The following is a 16,644-nucleotide window of genomic DNA, read 5'->3' on the forward strand; positions in this document are numbered from 1 at the left end:
ATCTGCTAATACATCCATACATCCCACTACTATGACAAAATATCTCCACCACTTAACAACATGCCCCCATAGCTCACCTTTCGAAGGACACACACACACACACACACACACACGCAATGAAGTCAATGTTAGCTTAGAATCACTCGAGTGTTGTAGGTGTGGTCATTGAAATGCACTTAAGATTTAAGGAAGAAGTGTGCACAGGAAATCAACAATGTGCACATATAGATCGCAAATAGGCGAACACCAACACCGACAATTTGGAGACGAGCTACTCTGTAAACAATCGAAGTGAAAATGTGAGGCATTCACTAATTTACACTTGCAGGCGTGGTGGGTGACAAACACTACAAGTGTAACAATACAAGCTTTATGGTGGTAATACAATCTTTAAAAAGCTGGAATGAAAACAACGATTAGGCTTAGGTGATGGAGAATCGAGGGAGCACCAAGGCATGTGCTTGTTTATTCACTAAGCTATGTTCTTCTATTTTACTCCAACCCTAGGAGGTGCTGCTCAAGGTAAATTTATGGATGGTCTTGGGTGCCACGTCAATGGTCTGGACCAGGGACTCGTTGACGTCTTCATCTGGCACGCCCTCTTGGAAGTAGAGGGAGAGCTTGGGTCCTTCCCACCCGCCAACGCTGCTTGGGTCGAGCTGCCGGCCGTTGAGGCCCACGAACACAACAGTGACGGACCCGGCTTCCGCCAAGGGGTTGGACGGAGGGCCTCCGTCGTTGCTAAACGGCTCGTCGGTATTATTCAACTGCTCTGCCGTCGTTATACCCAGCCTGACCATCGTCTTTGTGAGATCAAGAGAGCCCCTCATGCACTTCTGCTTTTCACAGTTAGCGCACCTCACTGCGTTGGACCTCGCAAACACAGAGATCGCTCCGGCAAAGTTGGGTGAGCTCAGTGGCGTCTCGGCATTGGCATCCGGCTTGCCCAAAAACACACGTATAATGAAAGGCCCGTTGAAAGCTCGCTTCTGTATCCTCTCCACCACAAGCACCCATCTGCGAAGAAAGTTCTGTGGAGGCTGATAGAGCTTCAACACATAGGCGAGCATTTTGGCGGGGCTCCACGACTCCTTGCGAGCTCGCAGTATTTCTGGGTAGCTGTAGCCACAGTCAGCATCGACAAGGCGGACATCATTGGAAGTCACAAACTTCTGCCCCTCATTGGATCGCCTAAAGGGGGTGAGATGGGAGGAAGCATTGGCTTCACTGTCTGGCTTATCAGTGTAGGTGCCCTCATGATCTAGCTGCAGAGGCTTCTCTGGGATCCATGCGTGGGGGTAGCAGTATTGCCATAGAGCTACCAAGCGATCAACATTGGAGTGGTGGAAGAAGAAGATGGGGTCGAATGCAGCTATTTCGGGGTAGGCCATCTGGCCCCCTGTGCCCCCTACGGTGCCGTGCACGAAATCATGCACCAGCTCCAGAGAAGAGTAGTGACCGAACTGGCTGCCATCGCCATGGGTTTCCTCCGACCAGAAGTGGTTGGAGAAAGGGAGCCATTGGTTATGGTGGAACATAGCATGCACCCCTTCCACCAGAGTGGTGCCTGCATTCCTCATGAGAGTCACATTGAGATGATCATTCTGGGACATGTAGGAGGAGTTCACATGGCGGACTGTGGGGTAACCTTGAGGGGTGAAGGGCGTGCCCTCAGAGGGGACAACATAGTTGGGCTTAGCGGTGGGGTTGAAGACATCGGAGGAGCCAACGGGCTTGCCTACATTCACTGGGAGGACGAAGGATTTGAGGGGGTTGGGGATTTGGGTCCTGGAGAAGGACTTCCATGCATAAGATAAGGAGATTTCTGTGGAGGTGAAGATGTCGGGGAGTCCGAGGATTCTAGTGCTGTGGCTGGCCCAGTCCCAGTAAGGGAAGCGGAGCTGGTCTGCTATGTCCAGGACTGCTTGCTTCTCTTGTGCTTGAGAGAGCGTGGTGGCTAGGAGCTTGGCTTGCCGGATGATGGACTGCTCTAGCAGCATCATGTAGGGGCGATGCCAGGTGGGGAAGAGGGGGGTCCCGTGCTGGCAGTAGCCCCCCCACCAGTCTGGGTTGGCAGGGTTCCAGTCGCCCTCGTCCCCATCGTATGGGGCGTGCGGCAAGCCGTGGATGCCCGCTATCTGGTAGAAGGACCACTTGTCATCCGCCGCCAACCCTTGCACAGCCTCGAACGCGAGAAGGAACACATCTCTCCGCTGCTTCAGCCAGTCCAGGCTCTCCGGCTTCTTCTTCGCCCCGCCTGCCTCCAGCACGTGCGGGTAGAAGAAGTCCAGCACGTTCTCACGCGGGACGGCCTGGCTCAAGTCCTCCGCCGCCGCGGCGGCCAAGGAATAGCGGTAGATCACCGCGTGCGACTCGCTGTCGTCTGGATCGACAGCCTTCGTGCCCAGCAAGCTCTTGCCAGCAGCAGCTGCAGGGGCGGCGACTGCAACAGGTCCAGAAGCAGCATGAGGAGGGTCAGCAGCAGCTACACCTGCGCCATTACGCACACTAGCTGTACTCTTCATATGGTCTCTGCTCTCATCCGAGGCCATCTAATTCTCAGGACTCAAAGCAAAAGGAAGTCTTGCAAAAATGTACACACTCAAATTTTGAAGATAGAGGAGCAACTAATCAAATCACTAGAAGAACACGATGAATGACTGGAGATCCTGCGAGCTCTAATTATATAAAGGGTGGGTGCCGTCTGGTTTTCGCAACACCATTCCACAACGTGCACAAGTACTCTATTGTGTGCACAGAGATGCTCATGCATGGATGGTGTGTAGTGTGGATCAGGTTGTTGACTCGGTCTTCTTGCTGGGTGCCCTGTAGAGCTAGCCCGCACTCAAATAATTTATTCAAACTGCGCAACATCATGTTATGAATACGAGGCACATAACAGTTGTCACATGCCTACTCGCCTTTGATTATTCATAAAAGGCACCACGTGCTGTCCTTTTAACTTTTAATAAGGTGCATTTTTAACCCAATGTTGCTCTTCCCATGGCTGCCGGTCAGCAGAGTGTCCACTTTTTAGCATCCATTTGTATCCAAACCCATACATGGTTTGCAAGTTTTTTAAGGTGATACAATGCTTACTCTATCCATTGAGATCTTAAAGTTATATGTAAAAGCCCCTTAGTAAGCTACAAATATTAATTGTTTCAAAATGTCAAAACTGCACACAACAAAAATTCTGAATTTAGATTCTTGAGTCATACACATTACATTCCTTAGTAAACTTGCAACATTTTGTCTGTATAGAATAATTCCACTAGGGTACATTGTACAAACTTAATTTGGACACCTAAAACCTTTGTTTCATGGTTATTGCGAGAGAATTTAGAAATTTTAAAAAATGTAGCTTGATTGAAAAACTAAGATAGCGTTCAAGTAGTAAGATTTACTTGAGCTTGGGACCCTAAAAAATATGTATTAACTTGGTTTTGAACTATATAATAATTTTCGATTGCCAATTTAACCCTAGTTTTATGGAAGTACCTTTGGAAGGCCAAAATTTTTCTCTTTTTCAGCATCTTGGTAATTATGAGATTTTTGTTATAGTTCACAAGTAGCTTAGGAACTAGGACCTAAAGGAGATTGTGTTGTTTTGAAACCCCAAGTTCTACCAATTGACTTTTACAAACATGAAAACATGATTTATTCAAGAAGTTATAGGTATTTTATGGGATTTTTGACAAAACAGCTTCAAATTTCAATAAAAATTTGAAGTTAGAGTTTTTTGTCAAATTTCTAATATAGCTTGTGTTTTAACATCATGAAAAATCTCCTTTATTTTTTGACTTTTAATCGACCTATGGTTGAAACAAGGTGTAAAAATGTTGTTTCTAGGCTCCCCAAAAAATTCCAAAGTTTTGGTGAGAAACAGGACACTAAAGTGTCCTCAGGACACTAGTCAAACCACACAGAACTCAAGCTCAACACACATTCTATCTTCATTGAAACAAGCAAAACAATCTCATCATTCCTGAGACTTGGGGGTTCAAGGAAAAAGAAAAAAACATAGAGAACTCTAAAGGGTCATTTGTAGATAGACCAAAGTGACATCTCACTATAGCAACATCTTCACCCACCACAAACCAACATCCAACTGACTAACAACATCGAGCAATTCTAATCTAGATCATGTCTCTAACAAATATTCTACTCAAAGAACCTAGGGGTCACACCATCTTGGCCAATTCTGTAGTCTATTGCATCCTTCTACTCTGATACAATCGAAAACCCTCACACACTGCGTTGTCTTTGCTACAAACAAAAAAAGCTATAGGATCTCTAGCCTGCATACTCCACATTAAAAATAGACCTGCAAGGAGACCACTCAACTCTAGCCTGCACTATCCTCTCTCTATGGTAACACGAACCACTTGCTGTTGGAGAGTCATTTACAAAAACCAAAATCTTCATACTTGAACCCTGTCGTGCTGCCTTGACTTCCTTCTAGATTGTTGCACCGCCCGTCTTCCATGATCGCCCCCATGCACCTTCTATTTCCATCCTCGTGCACCTGCGCACATTCACACGGCTGCCACACCATTTTGGCCATCTTGGATTCATCCCACGCTATCATATGTACAGTTTATTTATCTATACGTTATGTTTGTGAGGGGCACAGAATTTCCCTCATAACATGATCAAAAGAAATCCAAGCCCTCCTCAAATCACCGTCTCCTGCTATTTGGCACATATGGTTTACCATATCCAAATCTAATGCGGGCCCTATGGTGGTTGATATTTTAAACACGTAACACCGCTCTAACTCATCATTCTCCAAACCTCTTATAAAAATATGAAAAGACAATGAAGAAAAAAACATACCAAAAGAAGATAAGAAAGAAAAAGATTTATATTAGTCAAGAACTTTATCACACAAAATCAACTCACAAACACACAACAAACTAATGAAAATAAATTTGAATTTTAAACACTAAATCTAAACATATTAGACTAAATTTTAAAATATATTCATTTTTAGATAAGAATATTATTTCTAACAAACATAAAAACATTTTTCAATCATTATAAATAGTGTCATTAATATATGAAATCTAAAATCCATTTTTAATAATTATATTTAATAATAAATACTTACATAACTAACTCTCATTAATAACTACTTTTCTAACTACCTTTAATTTTCATGAATACAATAATAACTACCTTTAATTTTCATGAATACATATAATTTATACGTAATGATCACATTGTTATGATTAAAATCATGATTTTGAATAATTATTATATTTAATATATAAAATTTTAAATAATATCTCCTTTTGAAAGTAGAAAAAAAAAGAGAGAGATAAAGAGAGAGAGGTGGTTTATCATGTGTGTATGTGTGTGTGTGTGTGAGAAAGAGAGAGAGAGAGAGAGAGAACAGGGGTGAGAGAGAGAGAGGGGGGGTGGGAGCCTTAACCCCCTCACTAAGGGCGATGTAAGAGAGAGAGAGAGAGAGAGAGAGAGAGAGAGAGCAGGGGTGAGAGAGAGAGGGGGGGTGGGAGCCTTAACCCCCTCACTAAGGGCGATGTGAGAGAGAGAGAGAGAGAGAGGTGTATGCCTTAACCCCCTCACTAAGGGCGACGTCGCCCTTACCCCTCTCTCTCTCTCTCTTTCTCTCTCTCTCTCTTAATTATTTTAATTCTTCTTCTCTCTTTTAATTCTTTCTCTGTTTAATTCTCTCTTCCTCTCTTTTAATTCTTTCTTCTCTATCTCTGTCTCACTATTTTAATTATTTCTTCTTCTCTTTTAATTGTTTCTTCTCTCTCTCCCTCTCCCTCTCATATCCTTTTCTAAAAGATAAAAAGAGAGAGAGAGAGAGAGAGAGAGAGAGAGAGGTGGTTTAGAGAGAGAGAGATGTGATTTATCGATGTGTGTGTGTTTGTGTATGTGTGTGTGTGGTCATGAGATAGAGTGAGAAAGAAAGAGAAAGAGAGAGCGAGCGGCGGGTGGGGGCGGGCAAGAGAGAAAGAGGGAGAGCATGGGCGTGAGAGAGAGAGAGAGTGAGAGAGAGTGAGAGAGAGAGAAGGGGGGGGGAGGGGGTGGTGGCCTTAAGTCAAGGAAGGGCCCCCTCACTAAGGGCGACATCGCCCTTAGTGAGGGGGCCCTCCCCTCACTTAAGGCCACCATCCTCTCTCTGTAGTCATGTTGGCATGTCGATTGAGGATGTTGAAGTAGGATAAGTCCCTCTCCCTTTTCCTCTCAAAGATGGTGATATCAGCACATTAAATCAAACCATAGGCTACATCATTGTATGACCAGCAATTGCGTAAGTGTCTCTCTCGCTTTTTGCAACTATGCTCTTTTTTATGGTGCTTCTAAAATCTATTTGTAGCAATTATGTTAGTGGTTTTATATCTCTCTCCCACCTTTTCAATTATGATCTTTTTTTGGTGGTTTTGTTTGAGAGTAATTCGTACTACCAGGCGAGTAATTTGTCTTGTATATGTTGATGTCTTTAGATTGAGTAATTTGTCTTGTATATGTCCATGTGTTTAGATTGATCTAAACACATCAAAGAAAACCCCACATCCAAAGCATGCACAACGCATAAAGAGCACACCTACCAAACAGGCTGGCCAAGAAGTGACAAGTACAAAGAAAAGAAGCAAAATAATGCAAGCAGATGGTGAAGATCATGCTCCTCCTCAAAGAAATACACGATGCTCTTCAAAAAAAATGTTCTTCTTCAAAATCATTGAAAGCAACAAAGGAGGTAGGAGAGGTGAAGGAGAGAACCAAAAAAGAAGGTAGAAATGAAGACCACTTCATGGTGGCACATGCAACTCGTTTGCGACTAGAACTCCTATAAAAAAAACCTAAATAGAGTAAAGGTAATTGTTATCCACTTTTTAACAAATATCGCATAAGGTATTTGTATGGCTCCCAAGCACAACCTTTGTATGTGCATTGCAAGTGCAGAAATCCCCTCTTCTGCCTCCTATTCCCTTGTGCAAACTTGTGCCTAACCCCTCTATAACAAGAGTGCAATTTAGGTACAAGAAGCTGGCAAGGGAATTCTATACAAATGGCTATGTTGCCGATCAATGCAGGTTCATTTGTTCTATCTCCTCATCCCATAATCCTATTAGAGAAGTGACGTAACATGATGTTAATGCATGGGATGACATATGGTGAATGAGAAACGAGGATTTCCAAAATATGATCAAAGGCACAGAGTGGAAATTTATGAGGAACAAGATGTTTTATGTGTAGGACGACAATCATCGCATCATGGCATGGATGGAAGAGATTCATTAAATGTGATTCATCTTAAATTGCTTACTTTTTCTACGCAGTGTTAAGTTTTTTAAAATAAAATTTGGACTAATTAGATTCACACTGATTGTAGCATTTAAGAATGTTGTATCAATACATCCATCTGTTGACTCCATCCTTATTGACTTTAATGAGGATAGCGAGGGGGAGGTCCTCACAGTCATAGCTTGCTTAAACAGGTAACGGAACCTACACATTATGCGAATATATGTCTTAAGTCTCTTTGACATGGAATGGTCCAAGTATAGTACGTTTTATCTTTCATCACATAACTCATATTGTTTTTTTCCATAGGATGAATGAAGTGGGCTATGTTTCTTCATCTCTTATGGATAAAGTGTGCCTCATTAGGGATCTTGGATTAGCAAATAAAGAAATAATTATGAGGCACACTAGAGCAATGACTTACCCAATACTGCTGATTTCTCTTCTCTCATTTCACTAGCTGACTGATATTATTCCCATTTTCCTACCCCATTTTAAACATGAAATCTTTAGTGAAAGTGTCTGCCACATCACCATTCATGTGTAAGCTTGTAACTGTTGCTCCATACTTGAAAGTTCAATTTCTTTCATGCAAACCCGAATAAATCATAACTCTTTAGTGTTTCCCTCCATGGGAAACTGCTTCAAATTCACAAAATTCGATAATAGTTGAAAGACTTGCTCACTTAGAGACTTCCATAATAAAAATTCTTACCGAATAAGGCATGGATGGAGAAGCATGCCTCGACACAGAAAAAAAGGTTTGCCCGTCCTGGTACAACTGCAAGATTTTAGAACTTTCCCAAATACTATTCTAGGTAAACCTTCAATCTTCTAAAACTTGTAATATATAAGTAACATTACAACTAATGTTGTAACATGTGAATAATAGGATACCTCACAAACCACCCAAGATATTGACCCCCTAGTTGATAGCTTGCCTGCAAATGAGTTTGAAGAGAAATAGAGAATTGCATTTTATAAGGATGAAAGAAAGTGGAGGCATGCTATAGGGCGAGTAGCAATAGTGATTGTTGCAAACCCTACATAAGGGGAAGATTTCTTTAAGTAAGAAAGCCTACACTCTTCCCTCTGTCTATTTGTTGGTAGGCAGTAACATTTTATGGTTTTAATGTTACGGTTTAATTTTGGCATTGTGTTGGATGACTAGTGCAAGTTAATTGGGATGAGAAACGAGATTGTTTGACAGAGGATAGGCTATACAGCTTGGCATCTAGCTCATTGCCAAATGACTAGAAAGCACGTATTTTAGACATTTTTATTGATGGAAATTTGCAGAGGCTCAAGGATTCACAAATCCCTAAAAGTAAGTAATAATTACTTGCCCTTTCTTCTTGATATATATAAAGCATTGTATTTTGTTTGAATAACAATTTCAATGGAAACACAAAAAATGCAAGTTTATTTAGGGATTGTCTTTGAAGAGAAGTTATATGGCATGAGATCGGAGCATAGGGTGTGGCCGTCCTTGCAAAAATATCAGAAAATGCACTAGAGGAAGAGGATGACTCTGCTATCTTTGCATGAGAATATAATGAAAGAGATTCTGATGATAGCACTTGTAAGATCGAGACAAACCTAAAAGTTGAAGAAGTGGGTCATGTAGCAACACAGGCAGGGCACTCTTTTACTTGTGGCTCATCGGTTTTATTGTTACATTGTTTGGATACTAACATATCTAGTGAATAAGTTACGGATCCAGATAAGCTTGGCAAGATGTGAAGCATCAAGTGTGCCATTGCGACATAATAATCCACCTAGCCGCCTAGGTGTTCTGACCCCCAATCCAAATCAATTTTCCAGGTATGATTTTGCTCATCATTGGTAATGATAGTGTAATGTATATGTGTGGTGCATGCACTTACAAAATGTACGCTTTATAGGAGTGTCTCATCGTACAACCTCGACATTAGTCCTCAGTGTTCATAGCAAACATCAAAGTGCTAGTTCCTCTATTGTTATAGAATCCTCGGTGCTATAACAAGTGTAATAATCAATTGTGACCACATGTGAAAGGATTGTAAAGGTGTGTCTTTTATTAATATGCAACTCTTCTCAACATGGTGTGGCAGGACATAATTCTACAAAGATGAGGGCATTTGTTGGGGATCCTTTAAAGATAGGCTGTGCAATTCGGAACCAAGAGTGTCCATGGGAGCTATTACGTCTCTTTGATATGTTGCAAATGGTCAAAGAGGGAGATAGGATATTTAATGTTAATGGTGTCAATACAAGCACAGCGTGTGATTGTATTGTGATGAGGTTCTCACAGGAGATTCTATTTATGGCTACCGCGATGACATTGTCCCACCATGGAATCTCTGTACATGTGAGTGATGAGATGATTTTTCCTTCATTAAGACCTTAAGTGTTGTTGTGTATATGTTACTTATATGTCATTCTTACGTTTTTTGTATATGCCACATAGATGGAGATGAGCCTTTATTGCTGTATAATTGTCATCGGTACTATGTATCAAGTGGCATCCACCATTATAGCGCAAGCCAAGAAATTGGGCTTCTCCTTAGACACCTTGGTGAATGTGGATTGTACAACGTAGATTGGAAATGTGTTTGGACAAGAGGTAAACAACACTAACCATGCAGGTTGCCATTGAACTTCAATTTTTGCTACAAAAAATCATCTCATACTCTTGTGCAGACACATACCCTTGCGTTTGCTACCTTCACGTGAATAGTTGGAGTAAACCATACACAACCTTTCTCACCTAATTATATCATTGATCCTTGCGACATGATGCACTAGGAAAGATGCCCAAATGGGATAGCATGGCGAGGTATGGAACATACATTTTTCTGCTCCAGAATAAGGGTGTTACATTTTTTGTGGAAGACACCCAAATGGGACAACATGGTGAGGTATGGAACAAACATTTTTTTGCTCCAAAATAAGGATGTTACATTTTTTATGGAATTAAGAGATGTTTTCTTTATAGGTGGATATTAGCATGGATATGACTTTTGGGATAGCTTGTTGAAGCGTCATGCAAAAAAAGGGCAAGTGATAGTAGAGCTTTATACAAGCTCTGGAGATTGTGCTATGGTAGCACAAAAATTAGGAATCAACATTGGTTGTATTGATCCCGAAGAGGACGTTGTGGAGGGTGTCTTGATGAAGATTTCATTGTAGTTGTGCAATAAACATATTTGTTTGTGAGTATTCAAGTGACTAGGTTTAGCAATTGTTTATGATTAGGTCATGATCTTATTTTTCATATGAAAAAAGAGAGAAAGAGAGCAAGAGCAATGCATGTTGGGGTTTTGCAAATAAGATATCATTGACACTTGCAACAATGTTTATGCGCAACATGTCATACAAAGCAATAAAGAATCGGCATTTTCTATATTGTGTGGATGAATAAAGTAGTGTTGAGTTTGTAGACTCGAGGATCTGTACACAAAATATGAGTTAACTGTACTATGTTGAGAAATGAAAAGGATATATATATATATATATATATATATATATATATATATATATATAGAGAGAGAGAGAGAGAGAGAGAGAGAGAGAGAGAGAGAGAGAAGAACAGAAAGAGTGAGTGAGTGAGAGAGAGGGGGGGAGAGCAAAGAGAAGGGTAGAGAGAGAAAGGGAGGATAGAGAGAGTGAGTAAAGAGAAGGATAAAAAGAGTGAGAGAGAGCGAGGGAGGGAGGGAGGGAGGGAGAGCAAAGAAGAGAGAGAGGGAGGGAGGATAGAGAGAGTGAGTAAAGAGAATGATAGAGAGAGTGAGATAGCTAGGTCAGCCAGAGTTAGCAAAGAGAGATAAGGATAGCCCCAATGTCACATGATATTTTTGGTATATTATTTCAATACCATATACAAGTGCCTATAGGTCTTACTCATGGAGATTTACAATTCCAATTATGATAAAAATTCTAGTCATCTAGTTATGATTACATTTCACTTAGGATTTTACATAGGATAGAGGAGTGACCAACTAGTAGGGCTAGGCTCTAGCTAGCCTAGAAAACCTAGACATCTTGAGAAAAGTTTACCTCTTTGCTTCTTTCGCCTCTCCTTCTTCTTTGCTTGAGTAATCTTCACTTGCGCAAGAAGTGCCTTTTGTTCTTTGTTTCTAAAGAAAAACTCCTTCTCTTTATGCCCTAGTTTTCCACACAAATTGTAAGACTTCTAAGAAAGATTCTTTTTCCAATATGAACCTCTAAAGGGAGCTTTTGAACCAAACTTCTTAAATCCTCCTTTGTTGAAGAAATCCCGTGTTGCCTTGTCTTTGCTTGATTTTGCTAAACCTTTCAAGAAAAGATGCTTTAACATCCATGAGTGTGGGTACATGCAAGTTGGTAACATTAGTAACAATGTTACTAACGCTCTTCCTGAGAGGGACACTCCTTAAAAGAACTGATATGATGACATCTTCCTCAATGTGTTTCTTGTTAATACCTGCCAAAGCCGAGTTACAATACTCTTCATAGAGTTAAGATGAGTTCAAAGAGACTCGTCTGAATTCATATTAAGTTGAAATAAATTTAATGAGAAATTTTATTTTTTGGCTTTTCCGCAGACATTGTAAGACTTAGACCAGAGAATATAATAGAGAATATAATTGAAGGTCGTGAGTGTTCTTGCCTTTTTCATTGGTAATTTTCGAGAAGAGAACAAAGCTTGAACATCCATACAATACAATATGTAGTCAGGAGTTTTCAAGAAGAGAACAAGCGACCATGCCGTCACTGTCATTGTACATTAGCCCCTCACATTAGCAAAATGAAGAGCTTGATGGTGGCTGAGCTAGTTACCATCAAGGAAGAGGTAGAGGAGAGTGATGCTATTACCATGTTACTTAATTCTATGCCACAAGAAATTGAAAATGAATAGCCTATTACCATGTACATGAAGGATCCCACACGTGAAGGCATAGAAAGTGTACTGCTTGAATAAGAGAAGAGGATCAAAAGTGCAACTCAGGTTTTGGAGATATCTGGACTTTTACGCCGAGTCCTAAATAAAGAGCAATGGTAATGATATTAAATGTACTTATTGTGGTAGACTTAGGCACATGCTCGAGGATTAAAGGTTCAGAGACAAACCAAAGGTGTAGTGCACCTATTGTGGAAAACTCGGATATGCCACCACAGTTTGACATGAAAGACTTGGGAGAGTTGAGATTCTTCCTTGGCATTGAGGTGGTGAGGACATTACATGGCATATGGTTGGTGCAAAGGTAATATACCTTGGATATGTTGGTAAAGTAAGATTTTTTATTTTTTTTTTGGGGTTGGAACCAATAGATATATATATATATATATATATGCATGTCTATGGTTGCACAGCTTGCTACTTTTTTTTGGGTTTTCTTTTGATAAATCACCACATAGCTGTTGTTCTTGTTTCATGTGGACACCCGGCAGCCATGGGAAGAGCAACATTGGGTTAAAAATGCACCTTATTAAAAGTTAAAAGGACAGCACGTGGTGCCTTTTATGAATAATCAAAGGCGAGTAGGCATGTGACAACTGTTATGTGCCTCGTATTCATAACATGATGTTGCGCAGTTTGAATAAATTATTTGAGTGCGGGCTAGCTCTACAGGGCACCCAGCAAGAAGACCGAGTCAACAACCTGATCCACACTACACACCATCCATGCATGAGCATCTCTGTGCACACAATAGAGTACTTGTGCACGTTGTGGAATGGTGTTGCGAAAACCAGACGGCACCCACCCTTTATATAATTAGAGCTCGCAGGATCTCCAGTCATTCATCGTGTTCTTCTAGTGATTTGATTAGTTGCTCCTCTATCTTCAAAATTTGAGTGTGTACATTTTTGCAAGACTTCCTTTTGCTTTGAGTCCTGAGAATTAGATGGCCTCGGATGAGAGCAGAGACCATATGAAGAGTACAGCTAGTGTGCGTAATGGCGCAGGTGTAGCTGCTGCTGACCCTCCTCATGCTGCTTCTGGACCTGTTGCAGTCGCCGCCCCTGCAGCTGCTGCTGGCAAGAGCTTGCTGGGCACGAAGGCTGTCGATCCAGACGACAGCGAGTCGCACGCGGTGATCTACCGCTATTCCTTGGCCGCCGCGGCGGCGGAGGACTTGAGCCAGGCCGTCCCGCGTGAGAACGTGCTGGACTTCTTCTACCCGCACGTGCTGGAGGCAGGCGGGGCGAAGAAGAAGCCGGAGAGCCTGGACTGGCTGAAGCAGCGGAGAGATGTGTTCCTTCTCGCGTTCGAGGCTGTGCAAGGGTTGGCGGCGGATGACAAGTGGTCCTTCTACCAGATAGCGGGCATCCACGGCTTGCCGCACGCCCCATACGATGGGGACGAGGGCGACTGGAACCCTGCCAACCCAGACTGGTGGGGGGGCTACTGCCAGCACGGGACCCCCCTCTTCCCCACCTGGCATCGCCCCTACATGATGCTGCTAGAGCAGTCCATCATCCGGCAAGCCAAGCTCCTAGCCACCACGCTCTCTCAAGCACAAGAGAAGCAAGCAGTCCTGGACATAGCAGACCAGCTCCGCTTCCCTTACTGGGACTGGGCCAGCCACAGCACTAGAATCCTCGGACTCCCCGACATCTTCACCTCCACAGAAATCTCCTTATCTTATGCATGGAAGTCCTTCTCCAGGACCCAAATCCCCAACCCCCTCAAATCCTTCGTCCTCCCAGTGAATGTAGGCAAGCCCGTTGGCTCCTCCGATGTCTTCAACCCCACCGCTAAGCCCAACTATGTTGTCCCCTCTGAGGGCACGCCCTTCACCCCTCAAGGTTACCCCACAGTCCGCCATGTGAACTCCTCCTACATGTCCCAGAATGATCATCTCAATGTGACTCTCATGAGGAATGCAGGCACCACTCTGGTGGAAGGGGTGCATGCTATGTTCCACCATAACCAATGGCTCCCTTTCTCCAACCACTTCTGGTCGGAGGAAACCCATGGCGATGGCAGCCAGTTCGGTCACTACTCTTCTCTGGAGCTGGTGCATGATTTCGTGCACGGCACCGTAGGGGGCACAGGGGGCCAGATGGCCTACCCCGAAATAGCTGCATTCGACCCCATCTTCTTCTTCCACCACTCCAATGTTGATCGCTTGGTAGCTCTATGGCAATACTGCTACCCCCACGCATGGATCCCAGAGAAGCCTCTGCAGCTAGATCATGAGGGCACCTACACTGATAAGCCAGACAGTGAAGCCAATGCTTCCTCCCATCTCACCCCCTTTAGGCGATCCAATGAGGGGCAGAAGTTTGTGACTTCCAATGATGTCCGCCTTGTCGATGCTGACTGTGGCTACAGCTACCCAGAAATACTGCGAGCTCGCAAGGAGTCGTGGAGCCCCGCCAAAATGCTCGCCTATGTGTTGAAGCTCTATCAGCCTCCACAGAACTTTCTTCGCAGATGGGTGCTTGTGGTGGAGAGGATACAGAAGCGAGCTTTCAACGGGCCTTTCATTATACGTGTGTTTTTGGGCAAGCCGGATGCCAATGCCGAGACGCCACTGAGCTCACCCAACTTTGCCGGAGCGATCTCTGTGTTTGCGAGGTCCAACGCAGTGAGGTGCGCTAACTGTGAAAAGCAGAAGTGCATGAGGGGCTCTCTTGATCTCACAAAGACGATGGTCAGGCTGGGTATAACGACGGCGGAGCAGTTGAATAATACCGACGAGCCGTTTAGCAACGACGGAGGCCCTCCGTCCAACCCCTTGGCGGAAGCCGGGTCCGTCACTGTTGTGTTCGTGGGCCTCAACGGCCGGCAGCTCGACCCAAGCAGCGTTGGCGGGTGGGAAGGACCCAAGCTCTCCCTCTACTTCCAAGAGGGCGTGCCAGATGAAGACGTCAACGAGTCCCTGGTCCAGACCATTGACGTGGCACCCAAGACCATCCATAAATTTACCTTGAGCAGCACCTCCTAGGGTTGGAGTAAAATAGAAGAACATAGCTTAGTGAATAAACAAGCACATGCCTTGGTGCTCCCTCGATTCTCCATCACCTAAGCCTAATCGTTGTTTTCATTCCAGCTTTTTAAAGATTGTATTACCACCATAAAGCTTGTATTGTTACACTTGTAGTGTTTGTCACCCACCACGCCTGCAAGTGTAAATTAGTGAATGCCTCACATTTTCACTTCGATTGTTTACAGAGTAGCTCGTCTCCAAATTGTCGGTGTTGGTGTTCGCCTATTTGCGATCTATATGTGCACATTGTTGATTTCCTGTGCACACTTCTTCCTTAAATCTTAAGTGCATTTCAATGACCACACCTACAACACTCGAGTGATTCTAAGCTAACATTGACTTCATTGCGTGTGTGTGTGTGTGTGTGTGTGTGTCCTTCGAAAGGTGAGCTATGGGGGCATGTTGTTAAGTGGTGGAGATATTTTGTCATAGTAGTGGGATGTATGGATGTATTAGCAGATAATGCACACATGGTACAAATGGTCCCCAGATTGTTTAAAAGATTGCTATGAATGTCAAAGGTGTTGAATGTACAATGTACATCAATATCTAAGATTATTTGGTACGTCTTTCCTCATTTTTCTCTCCCTTTAAATTGCATCATCACAACATGTGCAACTTTAGATTGACTGGTTTCCACGATGGTGCTGCACGGAAGATGTTGCTCCATAATGTTAGCACATGGAAGAGGTTGCTCTATCCAAAGGCTATGGGGGGCAAAGTGGAAATATTCTAGCCAAAAATATGCAAGTGGGATGTATGGATGTGTTAGACATGTTGTAAATGGCTCTGGCTATATTATGTTGAACACTAGTGGGATTTTATGTAAAGCGTCTTGTGAATCCATCTTTAGAAACTAGTAGAAATGCTTGTGCACCACTCTATTTGGCCACCACAAGTCATCAATTTTTAGAAATAAAGGCATGGGGGGTGCTCCAACAAGCCCACAACTACAGAGTTCAAAGGGTCTATGAACTTGCAAGAAGGTAAGGGTGTAAAGAAGGGCTTAGAAGTTGAGAATATTGGTGTGGATGCTGGCTTGAAACGCGAAGTGAGAGTCATAAGAACATGGCATCCAAACTCTACTTGCTGCCTTTTTTCCTTACTTTTGCATATTATGCTAAGCTTTTTATGACTATGGAAAACTTTAGGTGTGTGTGTGTAAAGAGAGAGAGAGCTCAACAGGGGAGTTTCATCATTTCTATAGAACTTCGCTAGCGGAGGAGCTTCAAGTGGTTTGATAAGGTGGTTGGAGGAGGAGCTACAAGAGAAAGAGAGAGAGATCTCATCAAGGTGGTTTCACTGGTTTTGTCAAACTTCGCTAGTAGAGGAGCTACAAGTGGTGGGTGAGGTGGTTGGATGAGGAGCTACGAGAGGTGATTGGCAAAGGAGCTGCACGAGGTGG

At 43.1% G+C, this 16,644-nt stretch overlaps 2 protein-coding genes across 2 annotated transcripts; one reads left to right on the forward strand and one right to left on the reverse strand.

Moving 5' to 3' along the window:
• Window positions 1–288: 288 nt before the first annotated feature.
• Window positions 289–2,760, reverse strand: LOC147614322 (polyphenol oxidase 1-like). Its single transcript, XM_086780878.1, has one exon. It carries the CDS (start codon window positions 2,550–2,552, stop codon window positions 504–506), a length of 2,049 nt encoding a protein of 682 aa, XP_086637004.1. The 5' UTR covers window positions 2,553–2,760; the 3' UTR covers window positions 289–503.
• A 9,968-nt stretch (window positions 2,761–12,728) lies between these two features.
• Window positions 12,729–15,416, forward strand: LOC147614323 (polyphenol oxidase 1-like). Its single transcript, XM_086780879.1, has one exon. It carries the CDS (start codon window positions 13,149–13,151, stop codon window positions 15,195–15,197), a length of 2,049 nt encoding a protein of 682 aa, XP_086637005.1. The 5' UTR covers window positions 12,729–13,148; the 3' UTR covers window positions 15,198–15,416.
• The last annotated feature ends 1,228 nt before the right edge of the window (window positions 15,417–16,644 follow it).

This window comes from Cibotium barometz, chromosome 42 (genome assembly GCF_041138505.1).
Source record: "Cibotium barometz isolate CiBa-2024 chromosome 42, ASM4113850v1, whole genome shotgun sequence".
Classification (NCBI taxonomy): Eukaryota; Viridiplantae; Streptophyta; class Polypodiopsida; order Cyatheales; family Cibotiaceae; genus Cibotium; species Cibotium barometz.

Bases quoted from the DNA above. Each gene is read 5' to 3' on its own strand.
- LOC147614322 (XM_086780878.1), bottom strand. From the start codon at position 2,552: ATGGCCTCGGATGAGAGCAGAGACCATATGAAGAGTACAGCTAGTGTG.
- LOC147614323 (XM_086780879.1), top strand. From the start codon at position 13,149: ATGGCCTCGGATGAGAGCAGAGACCATATGAAGAGTACAGCTAGTGTG.